Source organism: Bactrocera neohumeralis, chromosome 2 (genome assembly GCF_024586455.1).
Source record: "Bactrocera neohumeralis isolate Rockhampton chromosome 2, APGP_CSIRO_Bneo_wtdbg2-racon-allhic-juicebox.fasta_v2, whole genome shotgun sequence".
In the NCBI taxonomy this organism is placed as follows: domain Eukaryota; kingdom Metazoa; phylum Arthropoda; class Insecta; order Diptera; family Tephritidae; genus Bactrocera; species Bactrocera neohumeralis.
The window spans coordinates 49,382,757-49,400,155 of NC_065919.1; the positions used below are offsets into that span (position 1 = coordinate 49,382,757).

The following is a 17,399-nucleotide window of genomic DNA, read 5'->3' on the forward strand; positions in this document are numbered from 1 at the left end:
CAGTCGAATATTATCCAACAAAAAATATAAAAAATTTCCCTAAAGTAGAATACATTGAAGAATAATTTTAAAAAAGTCTATAAATTTAAGTGGTTACTTTTTATATATATTAAGGTAGATTAAAAGATCGAAACTGAAACGAAGTGCTCAAAAAACTTACTCAAGCTCCTTCTTGCTCAGCCAGCCATATTTGATTTGACATATTATATTTTAAAAGGCTGATCTAAGAAGCAATTTGATGCAACGAAATCAGCGCTTTAACTTTTAACTGCAGAATTTCCACAAAAATTGCTCAACTGCTATGCTAAGAATTCAATTAGTTAGACTAACAAGTTAAATTGAGTATACAAACAGCATGAATCATAAAAATTTCATGAGAAAAATGTATGATGCCAACTACAGAGAAGGAAAGTTGACTCAAAACAAAATGATAAATTTGATTTGGTGAAAGTAATTAAGTAAAAAAGGCAAAATTGAGAATTTTTCAAATGAAGCGGGAAAATATTAGAAGAAAATGTACTAAAGAAACCAAGAAACATTGTTTTTTCAAACATTTAAAAATAGTAAAACGTGTAACAGGGTGCTTCTGAAGAAATGCAAACAAAAGCAAATTCATCAAGCTAAATGTGGCCACACAAAAGTACAAGATCGACACACATATTGGCGCTGACTAACACAAACAAGACGCACAACACAAAGGCGATGCATTTTTCTGAAAATTAGTCCATTGACCTGATTTTCTTGGCAAAATTGGCACTAAAGAAAACCGCAGAGGAAAACTTAGAAAAGCACTAGAGACTGTCTAAAAATACAAGTCATCAGCGGACACTTTTACTTTTTGCGTCATATGACATTTTTCGCTACATGACTCTTTATACACATGTGTGTATGTACGTAGATAAGCATGTTTGTGAGCAGTGGATGCCGGCACTGTGGCGCAACAGGTTCCCACTCACCGCCGCTGCATGCGAAATAAATTTTGAACGATGCGACTCATTGGGAAAGGCAGCCAACCAACCACATGCGATAAGCTACAGGGCGCCGGTGGTGGCGTGCGAACTGAGGCTGAAAAAAGTGCAGAAAAGAGCAGCGAAAAGGCAGAGAGAAAGCGATTGTGGCGTGGCGGTAGGCGTAGGCGATGCTCAAAATAAAAGCGATCGGCGGCTACTGTGTCTGGCTGCCTGCACACTTACCTACCTGCCAGCCAGCCAGACTGTCGACTGCCGCTCGAAATATGCAGACAATTTACAGTTTTCCGTTTTAATTGTGTTGCAGCATCGACGGAGATGCGCCGAAAGCTTTTATTGTAGAATAAAAATTACAAAAATAGGCAGAAATTATGAAAGCGTACAGTTACAAATATTGTGTTTTTTTTTATTTTTGTTTTTGCTTTTAGTGTCGCAGGGTTGCTGTTATTATGCAATATGGAAATTCCTAATGGGTGCATACCGCAAACGAATGATGTCTGTTTTGAGGCGAAAAATAGGAAACTTAATAGCCATGTGTGCAGCATTCTTGCGCTCGGAAACAGAAGTAACATTAAATTATTGCTTTTTCTTGTTTGACAACACCGCTCAACAAATCTGAAGGAAAAATCTGTGAATGCTCTGCTAAGCGGTCTGGGGAGTATTTGCGATGTTGTGATTAAGAGTTAGAATTTAAATATTTTCCGTGCAGCTATTTTTGTCATTTTATACACCCCTTGACTACAACACAAAAAATCCTACGTCTTGCGTCATTAGCGGTTTTAGAAACCCAAGCAAGAAACAGCTTCAGTCGCCAAATGACTGTAAACTAGTGTAATTAATTTATTTGGTTGTTTTAACAGCGAGTGCTGCAACAAGTGGGTGAGAATACATGGAATAAATCAATAATTGAATTATAATTCTATGAATATTTTTATTTTTAATTTTTGATTGATTAAATCATTTTTATATATTTTTTGTTAATTTATTTTACATTTTAAATTTTTATTTTATGTATTGTTTTATTTATTACTTTTTATACAATTTTTTTTTATTTTATTTTATATATGTACATATATAAATTTTTAGTTTCTAATTTTTTTAATTAATTTTCTTAATTTTTTTAATTATATTTTTTATCTCTTTTATTGTTTTTTTTCTATTACTTCTTATATATATTTTTTTTATTTTATGTATTATATATGTATATAAACTTTTAGTATCTAATTTTTTTAATTAATTTTCTTAATTTTTTTAATTTTATTTTTTTATCTCTTTTATATTACATAAAACATACATTAAAATTTGTTTTCTTAATTTTTTAATTTTTTTTTAGTTTTAGTATGTAATATAAAATTTTGATTTATTTTACATAATATTTTTTTTTATTTTCTTTCTATTTTTTTATATTTATTTATTACTTTCTGTATAATTTATTTTCACTTCTTTTTATTTTTCACTTGTTTTTAATGTACATACATACATACATTCGTACAGTACTATATTAAATAATATCTTATTTTTTTATTCATTTTTTTTAAACATTGTTTAATATTTACTTATTTTGGGCTACTAGCCTATTAGATTATCGTAACCCTTACATTTACATATGCACGTATATTTTTTTTGATTAAATTTTTATTTTATTTTATATGTATATTATTTATAATAGTATTAATTTCTTATTGTTTTATCAAATATTAATTACTTTACGTTCTTTAGTTGAAATTTAATTGTCTAAATATTATGTACACACATACGCAATAATATTTTATTTTATTTTATATTATTTTGATTATTCTTTATTTAATTAAGTTTCTTAATTTTTTTAAATTAATTTTTCTAAATTGTTAATTTTTATATATTTTACATTTTTTTATATTTACTTTTTAATTTTTTTTTTATTATACTCTTATAATTTTCTTTAAAATTTACATATTTAATTAATTTTCTTAATTTTTTAAAATTAATTTTCCTAAATTGTTAATTTTTATATATTTTACATTTTTTTATACTTATTTTTTAATTTTTTTTTATTATACTCTTATCATTTTCTTTTAAATTTACATATGTAAAACATATTGTTTATAATAATATTTAATTCATAAATTTTTAATTAAATATTTTAAATTTTTCATTTGATTAATTATTTATAATTATTATGAAGGTAATAATATTTTATTTTTATTTTTTTTAATAATTTTCTTAATTTTTTAAATTAATTTTTATATGATATTAATTGAAAAAAATAAAATTAAAATAAATTATAAAGGAAATAATAATGATATTTTTTTAGATTATATATAATATTAATTATATTAATATTAATTTAATTATAAAAATTTATATTATATAAAAATAAAAAAAATAATTATTGAATATAATAAACAATATTTAATTTAAATTTTTTGTTGTATATTTTAAAATTAATAATTTTGTTAATTAATTTTCTTAATTTTTTTGAAATTTTTTTTTATCATTTTAATTTGATTTTTTGCTATATCAATTTTCATTTCCAATTTTTTTTTATTGTTTCAATATAAACCATCAAATTTAGTACCGTTAACTTAAATAAACTTCCTGCTGTGCGTTTTTTGTTGTAAAATAAACTCTTCCTCTTATGAACCGCATGAGTGGAAGCAGCTCTAACTTAACTCATTAAATAATTGGAAAGCATATTTTAAAACTTTCTTAGCATTGAAACAGTGTTAGATATATGTACATATGTATATGTAAGTATTTAATAAGTAATAAGTTTTTAAGTTTGTTTGTAAGCAGTGCGTACTAAGTCAATTGTAGAAAGCGTGAAAGATTTACGGCAGCGCACAGCGAAATGGAAGTTCTTTACGCGAGACAGTCCACAGCGTATGGCTTTACGGCTTCCATGCTGCCATATTTTCTATACCTTATGCACATACATATATAGTATTTAATATTTTATGCTTGTTTTTTATTTCGTTTTTCATTTCAATTTAATTTGTGTCAGTGCTCTTCGTAATTACGAGCGCAGCACGTGGCGGCCCAAAGGCAGCAAAAACACACTTCCACTTCCACTTCTATATAATATATTATATTTAAAGAAATGTCTATATATATGGCATTATGAGCATTTGTGTGACCAGAAAGAAATTCCCTCAAGCGTAGAGGTGAATGCAAGAAAACCGCTATGGCGACAAGCGCACCCAAAGCAAAATTCATCAAGTCACCGTAGCCGTCACCGACAGTGTTGCCGCGGCCGCTTACCAGTCGCATTCAAAGTGAAATTCAAGCAAACGGCACACACACACAACCAATGAAAAGCGAGAATGCCGCTCACCGCTGCGGCAGCGTCGAAAAAAGTGAATATGCAAACATAAAAATGTTTAAATGTAATGAACTAAAATCCAATAGAGCATCGTAAAAAGCAGCTTACGCTTGGCAAAGCAGTTTAAATGCAGTCATTTGTTGGCAGAAAATGATTCGTAAGTCGAGGTCATTAAACATTTAGTATTGGTGTTAACTGTTGTGGAAAGTGAAAGGATTTTTTTGCTGATCAGGAAATTTTCTAACGGAAGTTTTATTTTTATTTTTTTTTTAATATTTACATTTGTAGATATTTATTAAGAAGAAATAATTTTATTAGTCTGTACCTCAATAGCCCTAAAAAAGTTTCTAATTTATTCTAAATTTCCTTTTTTTAATATATTGTGAATACCACTTGCTTTATCTGTTCCGAAGAAATCTCTGCCGCCTCTCGTGCTTATTTATAGCAACAATTTAACGATATGAAACGTTTTCTAAATTTGATTTTTGAGAATTTTTCAATCTCAAAACATGCAAAACGTGATAAAAATCACAATTTTCGCGCATCCATACACACATAAACCATTCGACTTGGTATATGTCTATGTTTAGACCAATATGTATTTCAAAATAGAAAGAGCACAGAGCTGTTTACATAGTTTGTGAATGTGACAGAGCCCCATAACAGCTGAATTCAATGTCAATATGGACGTTGAAAAAAAAAACAACAAAAATATGTAATCATAAATACCCGGTAGCAGGAAAAATAAAAAATATAAAATAAAAAAGAAAAAAGAAATATTGAAAAATTATAGTAAAAAATTATTGAAAAAAATATTAAAAAAAAAATAATAATAATAAATAAATATTGAAAAAAAAACTTAAATTATTGGAAAAAAAATTAAATAAAAAATGTTGCAAAAGTTTTAATTTTCAAAAAGAAAAGCACTAAAAATTATTGAAAAAAATGAAATATTGAAAAAAATGAAATATTGAAAATCATTTAAAAAAATTAAATAAAAAACTAAAATAATTTTAAAAACTATTAATTATTTATTGAAAAAAATATATGAAAATATAGTAACTTAAACAAACAAAAAATTATTTTCTACAAAATTAAAAAACTGCCAAATCACCTCAATTACATACTGAAATTTTTTGAAAAAAATTCAAAATATTGCAAAAGTTTTAATTTTAAAAAGAAAAGGACTAAAAAGTATTAAAAAAAAAATAAAATAAAATGAAATATTGAAAAAAATTAAGTATTACAAAAAAAAATTAAAATATTGAAAATAAAATACCTAAAAATATTGAAAAGAAAAAACTATGCAAAAAAAAATAATTAAAAAAAAAAAAAAAAAAAAAATAAATAAATAAAAAACTAAAATAATTTTAACAACTATTAATTAAGAAGACGGAAAAATATAAAAAAAAAAATATGAAAATGTAGTAACTAAAGCTAACAAAAAATTATTTTCTACAAAATTAAAAAAATCACCTCAATTACATACTGAAATTTTCCTACAGGGCTTTAATAAGCATATATTTTAGTTTATATTTATTTATACTTAGTTTTGATATTAAAAATATTTCAAAAAATATCACACTTCAAATAAATAACAAAAATATCGCCATGAATTACAGCAACAAATATTAAGAAGGCAAAAAACAGGAAGGTTATGAAAAAAGTAAATCAACCGAAACAATATCGTAAGATCGCTTGTAGAAATGTTTCTAGAAATGCATTAGTGTGTATTTGTGTAGAATATATAATACTCCTTTAGGGGAAATTATTTCTTTATATTAAGGAGATATTATAGAAATATGTATGAAAAAAAATTATTATGAATAGTAGAGGCTTTCTTAGAGGTGTATATCTATTTGAGAAAAATAAAACGCTTAACTTAATCGAAATATCGTAGTAGACCATTTGGTTAAGCAAATTTTAATTATTAGAATTTAAAAAAAATAATAAAATATTATATATGTATGCATAGCATAGTAAATATTTGGAAAAATTTCCATTTCCGTACACTGTAAAAATCAACAAGCAACTTATTAGCAACATATGCGCCGTTGGCGACATATGCAAGTAGTCGGCGATGACGCTGCCGACAATGACGACGGTGACAACTACGGCCGATGACGACAGTACAACAACAGCAACACCAACAGCAAATCGCGCAATCGCATCGCTTCGCTTGTCCTCAATAAACGTGTCTCATATTGCAAATTCAATATACTATAGACAAAAAGCAACAACACAAAAGTTTAATGCAAACTGCGTCGAAATGAAAAATAAAAAGAAATTACACACATGAAATGCAGGGATGTGTGTGTGTGTAATGAAATAAATTAGAGACAAAAGTACATGAAATAATTTTAGATTAATCAGAAATATATTTAGATGGACTGGAAATATGTATGTATGTTAGGTAAGAATATATGTATATGTACATATGTATATACTTTTTTAATGAAAATTTAACAAAAAACATATTGTCTTGATACAGCAATTTTTCTTATTAAGCAGTAATTAGAGTTATTTCTATAAATTTTTGAACCAATAAGCCATGCAAATCTGTCTTTTAACTAACCATTTTCTCAAAAATTTATCTAAAATATTAAATTTGTCAAGCTTTTTAGTTTTTTCAACTCAGTTGAAATGAGCTTTCTGATACAAGTCTAGTATATTTACATCGATTAAAAAAAAAAATTGTACATTTTATATCAAACAGGAAAAATTGTTAATTTCGGTTGCAACGATGCTAAAATACCCTTCACAAAAAATTTAATTAAGAATTTTCCCCTACTGAATCATTTGTAACAAAAATACTATTTTCACAGAAGAAAAATTCTTTGAAGAACGGAAATTACAATTTAAATATAATTTAATCCTAAAAAAAGAAACTTTGAGTATATGGGTCACCCTCTGTGCGTGCAGTCTGGCTAAACGTGTCACCTTTGCGTATGCAGCCGATTATTTATAGGTCATATTATGGACTTACATTGCAAGCAAAGATTGGTGCCATCGAATTGCCTTCACCGCCGCGAGTGAATTTAAATATAAAAGTTTATTTTCAACACACCACTCCCTCGAGAGCAATTTTCAAATCTTCACATTGCCTACGTCATCGTCGGTGCGAGCCGCCACACCAAATACATTTTAAAAATATTTTTAGCACCAAATCGAAGAGCCGACAAAACATTTGGACTTGTGCGACAAGTAAAGAAATATAAAAATTCAATAAGATAAAAACAACAACAACAGAAATAATACGTGATTATCTGAACTTACACGTGTTAAAAATAGAACACAACGACAGGCTAAGAACAGCGGCTTAACAGAGGCGTAAAATGATTTGAGACTCGATAAAGTACAATTATAATTGAATTGTTTCTGGCACTTTGGGGAAAAAGCTGTCTGACAGTGATGTGGGCGTAGGAAAAAAACCCCAAGTGTGAAAATTAAAGAGTTGGAGAAAACAAAATGTGATTTATAAACACAGATGCCGATGTACAAACATATAAAAGCGTGTGTGTGGATGAATATAAACAAGTTCCGGCAATGGAACGTTAAGTACGCAGCCACTCGTCGTGTTTTGGCAGCGCAGAATCCATCAGCACCCATGATTTCGACAATTTCGTAGAAACCCAAAACTTTCTGCAGCTTTTATTTCACACATTCATGTTTATTTATGTATTTCATTCATGTTTCGCGGCATTTTTTCCTTTCACCGGCATTAAATAATTACATTTGTATGTTCAGTGATTAATTTTTGCCGCATATTACCTGTGCATTGTTTGTTTGTATGTATGTACGTTTCATTTTTGCCAAATTTGAAAGCAGCTGTGGCAGACGGCGTGGGATTGCATTGCCACCAGCTTGCGAGTATTTTCCCCAAAAAGAGTGAAAATCAAGCATAGCGGCGAGCGTGTAAGAAAAAGTTGGCAATCAAATAGTGTCAATTGATTTCGAAAAACTTTCTTTAACACACAGACGTTAATATATTACATGTAGTTATGACGTTGGTGCATTTATAGCGATTTTGAAACTTTTACTTTCGCACATTTCATTTAAGAAAAACTCAAACTCAACTAAAATGAAAAATTTTAACTACCGTTGCTTCGAAGCTGCAATACCCTTCACAAATAAAGAAATTTCCATACAAAAAATTGGTTTTGAACGATCAGTTTGTACGGCAGCTATGTATTTTGACTTTCGTGAAGAAATATTTTCTACTAGAAAAGAACTTGATTTGTAATTGATAGTAATCCGACCTGAGCAATTTCTTCGGGGATCACATTATTGCTTTAGACAATAACCAATGCCAAATTTCAGTATTTATGGCAACTATACGATATAGTAATCCGATATCGGCGTTGCGACCTATGAACAGCTTTTTAGGAAGAAAACAGATGAACATGGCTAAATTGACAGCTCAGCATGCTTCCTGAATTAAAAATATCAAGAACTATAAATATTTTGTATATATTAATATTATATTTTTAAGTAAAACAAAATTAATTAGTATCTTTTAAAAAATTATATAGTGCTCAGAAAAATTAAACACTAACGAAATAATCTCGTGTTGTCCTAAAAATAAACAACCTCCAGCCAACTTTCCATGCGAATTTACATCATATCTGCTGAAAGTTGGCCAAATATTGCCGACCAAGCGCACGCAACATGATGTGGCAAGAAGCAAACAACACCACATACCGACAAATCTATATTTGCAGTGCATAGCCAGTTAACAGCTACGAGCAAATTCTTCATATCCGGCTTTGAATGAGGCCCAGTTAGTGTGTGCTAAATTGTTGCATGCGATCGGCCAATGTTGAAGCATTGAAGGCTTCTTGCAATCAAGTGAAGAGCAACACAGACGAACACAAAATTCAAAATATGCACACATGTACAAACAGATATACCAGTTGAAAGCAATGTGAATAAATACATATGTATGTATGTATGTACATTCGTATACATATTAGTAAGTTTGCATGTAGGTAGCCACATTGGAAGCAGATAAATGATGAAATGCCATTATACGGAATTAGCTGGTGAGGAAGAGGCAAAAGTAAAACCAGAAGTAATAAGCGTGACAGAAGCTACAGAAAAACTGAAGAGATCAGCAAAAGATGTTGCTAATGAGTTGTGCCTGCAACAGTTAGTGTGACGTTGCCGATTGCTTGCAGTGAATTGTTGTTAATGTTCAGACCGCATGGTATGCGCAGCAACCAAGCGGAATCACAGAATGGAATGAGGAAGAAACTCTCTCTTCCTAAATAAGTAGATATTAATAAAAAAAGTGTCATCACCCCATTGTTCTTTAAAATGAAATTTATTTTCGAAAATTTTCTTAAATTCGGAAAAACAATTGCAATAATACATTTCGTATGTGGATGGAACGACAAACTAAAATTTTTTTTAATTTTGAATTTAGCAGGCTTTAAATTTAGGAAGTATATTTACTATATATTAATGAATTACGTATATTTGATTTACTGTGGAAATCCATTTTCTTTTGATTAATTAAGAGTTAATGACATTTTGGTTAACATAAGCAGAGCAACATATTAGAGCTATAAATTAAGAAACCTGAATTCACACAACTCTGCTATGTTTAACAAAACGAAAACCAAAGTTTGAATTGTTTTTGTTTTGTCACAACCATTTTGCAATAAATACTTGTTTCTGTTTATGTTTATATCTTTATTTCTGCCTACCTTTGGTTTATTCAGCCACTTTCGAAATGTGTCCATTTTATGCCTTTACTGCGATCTTCGTTGATGGCTTGCTGGCGGCTATTATGGTTATATTTATTCTTTGATTTTGTTTTTCCTTCGACCACACCACTCACTGGCACCATACACTGTTTACTTATTTTTTTTTCCTCGCGTTATGCCTTATCTTGGCCAAATTTGTTAAGGACTTTTTATTGTTGAAAAAGGCGTCGTCCTTCGGCCAGGCGTACTGACGTACGTTTTGCACTTGCACAGATGGCCAAATTGCAGCAACAAATTTTCTCGAGGCTACGTTGACAGCCAACAAAAAAATTAAAAGGAAATGTTAAATAGCGCCCGGATGGAAATACACAATGAAATACGAGAAATGCACATGTACACAATGAACTAGATATATGCATGCATCCACAAGGCATAGACGCACCCGCGTAAGGAACTAAAGCAAAACAAAGAAACACTGCCAGACAGGAATGACGCAATGAAGCGTAGAATGTAAAATACACTGATTTTCACTATTCCCGCTATATATGTTGAATTATTAAATATTTATATGTATGTACACGCTACCGTATAGGCGATAGGAATGGTTTTACTATTAATTTTCTGTGGACTTCTTTTGTTATTCGTTGCAATTCATACGACATAACAAAAACATCCGCTACCACATAATTTTTTACGATATATTCACACTTCAACTTTGTACTTGTACGCACAAATTCCGCCCTAAACACACATATTATAATAAAAATTGCCAAATTTGCATTTGCACTTTTAGGCAAAACAACTTTTTTGTAGAAATACTTTATTTGCACTGAAACTTTTTCAATATGCTTACATGGAAATTTTCACGTCACTTTCCACCATCAAATTTACAATTATGCACTTTTGTTTGCTCAGATTACATTTAAAAATGTAAATCGGCACATGTTTGGAGTAATACCCGCCGTGGTTCTTCCATTAGAATAGCCAAACGCGCTTATATTTTTAAACTTAAATTGCTCGATCGAATAAAATGAAAATAAAAAAGAAAATTCCACAATTTACTTGTAAAAAAAACGAATTGCACTCTGACTTATTCGTGGAACCACACTTGGCCACAACAAAATTACGATTGACGAGTGGACGACCATGTCGCCATCAACAGGGTTGTATACCAACGTTTGGGGTTATCAAGTACCTACAATTTTTCACAATCGAGTGGGTTTGTTTGCTAATTATGCATTCATACATTTTTAATTTATTAACAATATTAATTATAACGAACATTCAGTATTCCTACTTAAATTGAAAAATATATAATTAATTTTACCAAGTTAACAAGTAGTTGCAACTCTGCTTCCCATGCTTGAGAATTTGATTGAGGATATGCAAATGAATTTAATTCAACGCAGTTAACAAAAAATGTACGGCGCTAAATTTCTACAAAAATTTGTCATAAAGCTTAAAACAAAAACCGCATAAAGTTAATTTAGTGGTTTTTACCACAAGGTATGAAATGCTACAGGTAAATTATAAATTTGCAGTAATTTGTTTGTGTGCAGACTTGCTTAAAACCCACTGTGAAATAAAATATTTCCAGAGAGAAGGAATTTGTTTTAAACAAATTTATTAAAACAAAACTTGTATTCGGTATTGAGTTTTTACATTTATAAGTTTTTATTTGCAAATTACAACTTTTCGTTTAAATCGCTGTTCTCAATGCTTTTCTGCTTAGAACTATTCATAACAACTTTTAATGTTCAGCGTGTGCTCTATCTTTGTTGTCGCGTTGCTCCTCAGCATCATGAGGCCAGAATGTTGGGCGGTTAATAGGATCCAAAGCTTGTTCAGGGAATGAATCACGGTAGTCTTCCATTGTCATTTGGTCGTATGGCAACATTTGTTTCAAGTGATCAATGCTTTGCTGGTACTGAGCAATGCGTGCTTGGGAACCCTTCTTGAAGCTTTCGATTTCGCTCTTGGTTTCTTTGATTTCAGCTTCCACTTGTGGAGTTACATTATCAACTGGGTATGGCACTTTAAGTGCTTCATATTGTTTCTGGAACGTGTCAACCATACCTGCGACAGGGATCAACTGCTTGTAGTGAGCCCAATTGATTTGTGGTGGATTTTCGGGATTGGCCAAAACACTACGCAAGTAAACGTCTGACTTGGTTTTGAAAGCACCGAAGTTGGCCTTTTGGTTAGCAGGCACACGCTCAGCCAGAGCGGCCCAGTTGACAGAAGTCTGTGCAATACGACGTGAAGCCATTTTAAGAGTAAAGGATTTCTGCGAAAAGAAGAATGGGATTCGTCAATAATAATACGGTTCACTTTTGATAAATCAATATTAAAGATAGGTTTCATGTCGATTTTATTAAAACGTGGTGTTAGACTGTATGAAAATACTGCATTATTTAACGTCACAACTTAGCACCAATAATTATGTAATTTCGTCGAGCAAAACCGTTGACTTTATTTTGTAAAAATAAAAGCTTATACACATTTCTACTAGTTATTAATGTGTGAGAACAGCAATAATTTTGATTTTAAGAAAATATGTATATTTAATATTTTACCACTTAAAAAATCCAGAAAATTAAAGTATTGTGTAAAATAACTAACCAATTTTCCGCACTCACCAATTTGACAGCTCAATCGGGCGACAACGAACTTCAATTTTCAATGTTTCTTGCCGAGCAGCGAGTTTAATGGAACGAGTTCGAATATATATACATGGTTGCTCAAGAAACAGTATTTGGAAATAGTCATATTACCAAAGTTCTTTGTAAAGCATCTTTTTAAATCCTTCATGATTATATTTTTTGTTTAACAAAAATATATTTTTTCCAATATTACAAAATTTTCTTTATATTCAGTACGAATTTGATTGTGTACAATCGCACATCTCTAATTCGTTACTTTTTATTATCATTGGCGAGTGAACAATCAGCTGTTTGCAAGTGCGCAAGAGTTTTTATTTTATATTTATTTTGTCAGGCATATTTGTATAAAAATCGGATTAGATAATAACAAAAATGCTTCTAAAACATTTAATAACTAAAGGTCAGCAACAGATACGTTGTATTTCTTCTGCGTCCGCGGCTGTAACGCGACTACATCGCTCTATATATTGCCGCATGTATCCTACGGTCATTGTGCAGCCTGATGGTTCCACAATTAACATACGCTACCACGAGCCAAGGAAAATAATAAAGGTGAGAATTAACTTATTGAATACAAAGCGAATTAAGTTATTCATAATATCTACTAATTTTTCAATAACAGTTGCCATTGGATCTTAGTACTTTAAGTGAAGCTGAGCGGAAAGCACGGTTAGAAGCACGTAAACCGCGAAAGAAGGTCAAGATTATGGAGGAAGTTGAGGATACATTCAATGCAAAGAAATATATGAAATATATTAAGAAGAAACAATAGTTGAATATATATTGAGACCAAACTACAACCAAAATGAAATTCAATTTCTTAAAAAAGTTAAATAATATCGGTTATAATATTATATGTTAACTTCTTCGAGTCTTGTGTTAATTGGACATAAGTTTATTGATGAATTAAACAACCTTTTTGTGTAAGTTTAAAAAACAATTGCGAATAAGGTGTTGATCAATGTTGAACAAAAAACAAAAAATTTATCGTTACCCTGAAAGTTCGGCATATACAATTTTATTGATTCTTCTCGACATAGGTTGTCTATATATTGATTATATATTTTTAAAAATAATAATTTATGATTTAAAATAATGAATATTATTGGAAACTCGCATATGTTCCAACCCAAAGTACAGTATGAATAAGAAGCATTATTAAATTTACTTTTGCGCTAAAAGTACAGTACGAAAAGCTTACTAACTATAATTCAAAAAAGACCGTTGCTTAGCAATTTTAATTTGGTAAACAAATTTTAAGAAAAATTAGATTAAAATTATTAAAAAGCTAAATAAAATAATTCTTAAGCATTGACAATTTCTTCAGCTGCAGACATTATTAAAATAAATGATTTCTTAATTTCCATAAATTTTTTGCATGAGCTGGCATCACTAGTGGAGTAGTGGGGTTGCCAACTGTGTGACTTATCCAATTGGCAAAAGTTTTCTATTCCGCTTCTTCTTGGAATCTTGTAATTTTCTGCTTTCAGTCCGTTTTTTTCGTCCGTACGTGATGTTGCGTTGGTGAGATTCGCAATATTTTTGGTTTCGGCAATTATTCGGTGAAATGTACAGACAAGTTGGCTGGGCATTAGCCAAAAATAACAACAGAGCAAATATAAACAAGTGCGATGTATAAATATGCATAGTGAATTTGATAAAGTGCAATAAATTTATAAGCAAAGTACATACTTAACATACAATAGTCACGAAAATAGTAAAAGATTGCACAAAAAATGCAAGTAACCAATACAAGTAAAGTTATAAGTGCTGTGAAGAAAAGCTATAAAGAAAATTACGAATAAAAATTAAAGAAAAGCAAAAATTTTCTAGACGATTGCTGCAAATTGGAGTAATGGATTAAGCAACAAAACGTAATTGTTTTTATTTCTTACCACATATATCGTAATCTAAACAAATAATTTACAAAATTGTTTGTTGATCCATTCCATAGTTTCATTTCCCGTTCTATTTGTCTACTTTGCCGTCGATGCCGTTGTTTCTTCGTAAATTGTGGAAGTGACGGCGGCGTCTACGGCGCTGCAGCAACTTTACTCCAGCAGTTTCTTTTTCTGCTGCTTTCCTTTGCATTTTCTTATCGTTTATTCGCAGGGGTTTTACAACAATTTTCTTCGACACCATTTATCATGGTAAATGCCAAAGATTGCTGTGAAATTCACAGAGCCCAATGAGAGCAATTAATTACTAGTTACTTTGACCATGATTTTCGAATTTAGTAAATTAAATGCAATTTAGTATTTCAAAGCGGTGTTGCTTTGTATTGTTTATGTGTACAAAATGCTGATAACAAAACTGTTTCGGAAAGTGCATCCCAACAGATATTTGGCAACGCATCAGCTTTTTGGTCGAGCCTGGTTGGCTGGGCCACCACAGCAGCTGCATTTTTTCCTCTTTGCTTTCATGCACAGGCTTTTGCTTCTATTTCCTCATCTTCCACCTTTTACGCTGCTAAATTCATATATATGTAAAGGGAATATACAAGTGCGTTAAAAAATTTACAATATATTTTTATCGTTTTCTTGCACATAATTTTCTATGTGGACTAATGTTTGTACAGTGCGGTTTTTTTTAGTTTTATTAACGCAAAATATTTCATAAACATCCATACATTTTGTGCCCACCTATACGATCCCGAATATATTCACGCCGTACCAGTTAAAGGAAGTCATGAAAAGGCGTCAAGCGGTGCAGTGAAGTAACTAAGTACTTTGGGCTACTCTCGTTTTGCTAGCACCTTCTCCTGTGCATGTTTCGCTTCCGCATTTTACTTGCTATTTATTTTGAATCATTTGAGTTTCCTAAAATATTTTTGTATTTGATTAATATATTTTGTTAAAAATATGCGCTTACAGGGTATACTGCTAAAACCAGTGATATTTGACATGTAAATTCATAAGTTGAAATTTGTAAAGAGTAAACATTTTAAAATGCTTGCTTTATACGTAAGAAGTAAAAGTGGTATACGAGTATACAGCATATTGGCTGACCATAAATAATACTTACCGATCCAAACAATGTCCGTTCAGCATAATTATAGGCCTGGTCGCACAAAATTCGTGCCAATTCCGGTAAAGTAGTGTTGGGTAATAATGTTCGTTTGCACGACAGACGGGGCTTTGTTAACTAAATGGATCTGGATTCCAAAAATATTACTCCAGGATTTTTTGCTGCCGTACAACAACATAATATTAATAATAAAAATAATAATATTCGTTCGCGGTTAAATATTCTCCAACTTTTATTCAATATATACAAACTGAAAATCACTTTTACTGTTGTTTACACACGCCGGCGTTCTTTATGACTATATATGTATGTACATATTTCCTTCACCATCATCTCCATAAGAATGCCGAAAGTGTATATTCACACAGGCTGCAAGATATTTTTGCGAAATTCTTTGTCCTCCAGCTGGCGTTGGCGATTCATTGGTCATTAGTGTTGACACAGCGCGACATTCTTTCCAATATTAACTATTTCACGTACTTGTATGTGAGTATATGTACATATATTAGCAAATGTTCAGTTGTTTTTTAAGTAATTGAATTGAATTCAATTGTTTCAAAAAAAAAAACACAGGCTGCAAGATATTTTTGCGAAATTCTTTGTCCTCCAGCTGGCGTTGGCGATTCATTGGTCATGAAGTGCGATGTTCAGTTGTTTTTAAGTAATTGAAACCAGCTGTCACAAAAACTGTAATGACGGGACAGGAGCTCGTCAAAAGCACTGAGTAATCGTCAATACAGAGCCGATGCTTTCTTTTAAAAGAAAAATATAGATTTTCCGTTTTTTCATAATTTGGTATTTCGGTACAGTTTGTTTGTTTTTGACCGCATATTGTTTTGACTGTCACAGATTGTCGCTTTCAAAGTTTTTTCATCAAACTAAAAGAAAATAAAGAATTTTTACAGAAAATAAAAACAGAAATCGTTAGCAAATGATTTGATCAACAATCAAGATGTTTTGTTTTTATAACAATTTATCGAATTACTACTTGATTGTTCGTCCATTAAATTAATAAATTTCGCCTCTGCTTTTCTCCAAAATATTTGGAATTTCGCTAACTTCACCGTTCCGGTCTGAAATAACTGGAAGAAAAAACGAACCAACACTTTCGCTGTTTTCATTATCAATGTCTGTATGTTTACATACCTATACACATATGTATGCGTGAATGTATGTGGGTAGATACGCACTCAGCATCTTATGCATTTCTAATTTTTGTACAAAAAAGCGTGAGCTGTGAAAAAATCGCTACATAAACATTAATTCATACTCATACTCAGAAAAAAAAAGAAAATACAATAAAAATCACTTATAAACAACAACAGTTGGCGGTGGCGGCAGCTAGCTAGCTGGCTGAACATTTGTGGGGGCACTAATGCCGGCCAGGCGCGTCGAGAAAATGTGGGGCAACTTTGAATTTTTGTTGCAACCGAATTTGCTACGCTCATAAATTGCCAATAATGTTTGTGTGTGTGTGTTGGCCGGTAATGGCTGTGTGACTAGAGACGCACATCGTTTGCAACTTTATTATTGAAAAAGATATTGTGGAGAAGACATACACGCGTTTATGCTTTGGTGCGTAAAAATAAAATTTTGAGCATGTAAATTCCATTTTTTTTGTTGTTTTTCTTTCGTTTTCTTGGTTGGCTAGTCGAATAGTTAGCCTCCAGTTTGTGTTGTTGTACAAAACGCTTATCATGCCCCACTTTTCACATAAACTGTTAATGCTTTA

General features: G+C 30.7%; 4 protein-coding genes across 9 annotated transcripts in view; 2 read left to right on the top strand and 2 right to left on the bottom strand.

The window, feature by feature from the left end:
* Positions 1–11,087, bottom strand: part of LOC126750938 (lateral signaling target protein 2 homolog) — a 71,078-nt gene extending 59,991 nt beyond the window's left edge. For 2 of the 4 annotated variants that reach the window (XM_050460786.1, XM_050460782.1), the window contains exon 1: positions 9,978–11,087. In XM_050460786.1, the coding sequence (XP_050316743.1) occupies positions 9,978–10,013 (36 nt within the window). In that variant the 5' untranslated portion in view covers positions 10,014–11,087. The remainder of the gene's footprint in view (positions 1–9,977) is intronic. The other 2 variants (XM_050460785.1, XM_050460784.1) reach the window with 2 other exon arrangements.
* A 540-nt stretch (positions 11,088–11,627) lies between these two features.
* Positions 11,628–12,699, bottom strand: LOC126750999 (ATP synthase subunit d, mitochondrial). 3 transcript variants are annotated; one of them, XM_050460889.1, is made up of 2 exons: positions 12,617–12,699; positions 11,628–12,264 (listed from the first exon to the last, which is right to left on the bottom strand). In XM_050460889.1, the coding sequence occupies exon 2, from the start codon at positions 12,244–12,246 to the stop codon at positions 11,728–11,730; it is 519 nt and encodes a 172-aa protein (XP_050316846.1). In that variant the 5' UTR covers positions 12,247–12,264; positions 12,617–12,699; the 3' UTR covers positions 11,628–11,727. The 3 variants fall into 3 exon arrangements, with proteins under 3 accessions (XP_050316846.1, XP_050316848.1, XP_050316847.1); XM_050460891.1 differs by having other exon boundaries at positions 12,600–12,643; XM_050460890.1 differs by having other exon boundaries at positions 12,554–12,630.
* A 206-nt stretch (positions 12,700–12,905) lies between these two features.
* On the top strand, positions 12,906–13,502 carry LOC126751005 (39S ribosomal protein L55, mitochondrial). The gene is made up of 2 exons (XM_050460899.1): positions 12,906–13,192; positions 13,263–13,502. The coding sequence occupies exons 1-2, from the start codon at positions 13,013–13,015 to the stop codon at positions 13,410–13,412; spliced, it is 330 nt and encodes a 109-aa protein (XP_050316856.1). The 5' UTR covers positions 12,906–13,012; the 3' UTR covers positions 13,413–13,502.
* Positions 13,503–14,148: 646 nt separating this feature from the next.
* The window catches only part of LOC126750937 (uncharacterized), a 179,451-nt gene continuing 176,200 nt past the window's right edge, over positions 14,149–17,399 (top strand). Inside the window, exon 1 of the mRNA XM_050460781.1 lies at positions 14,149–14,514. The gene's annotated coding sequence lies outside the window, so the exon portion shown is untranslated. The remainder of the gene's footprint in view (positions 14,515–17,399) is intronic.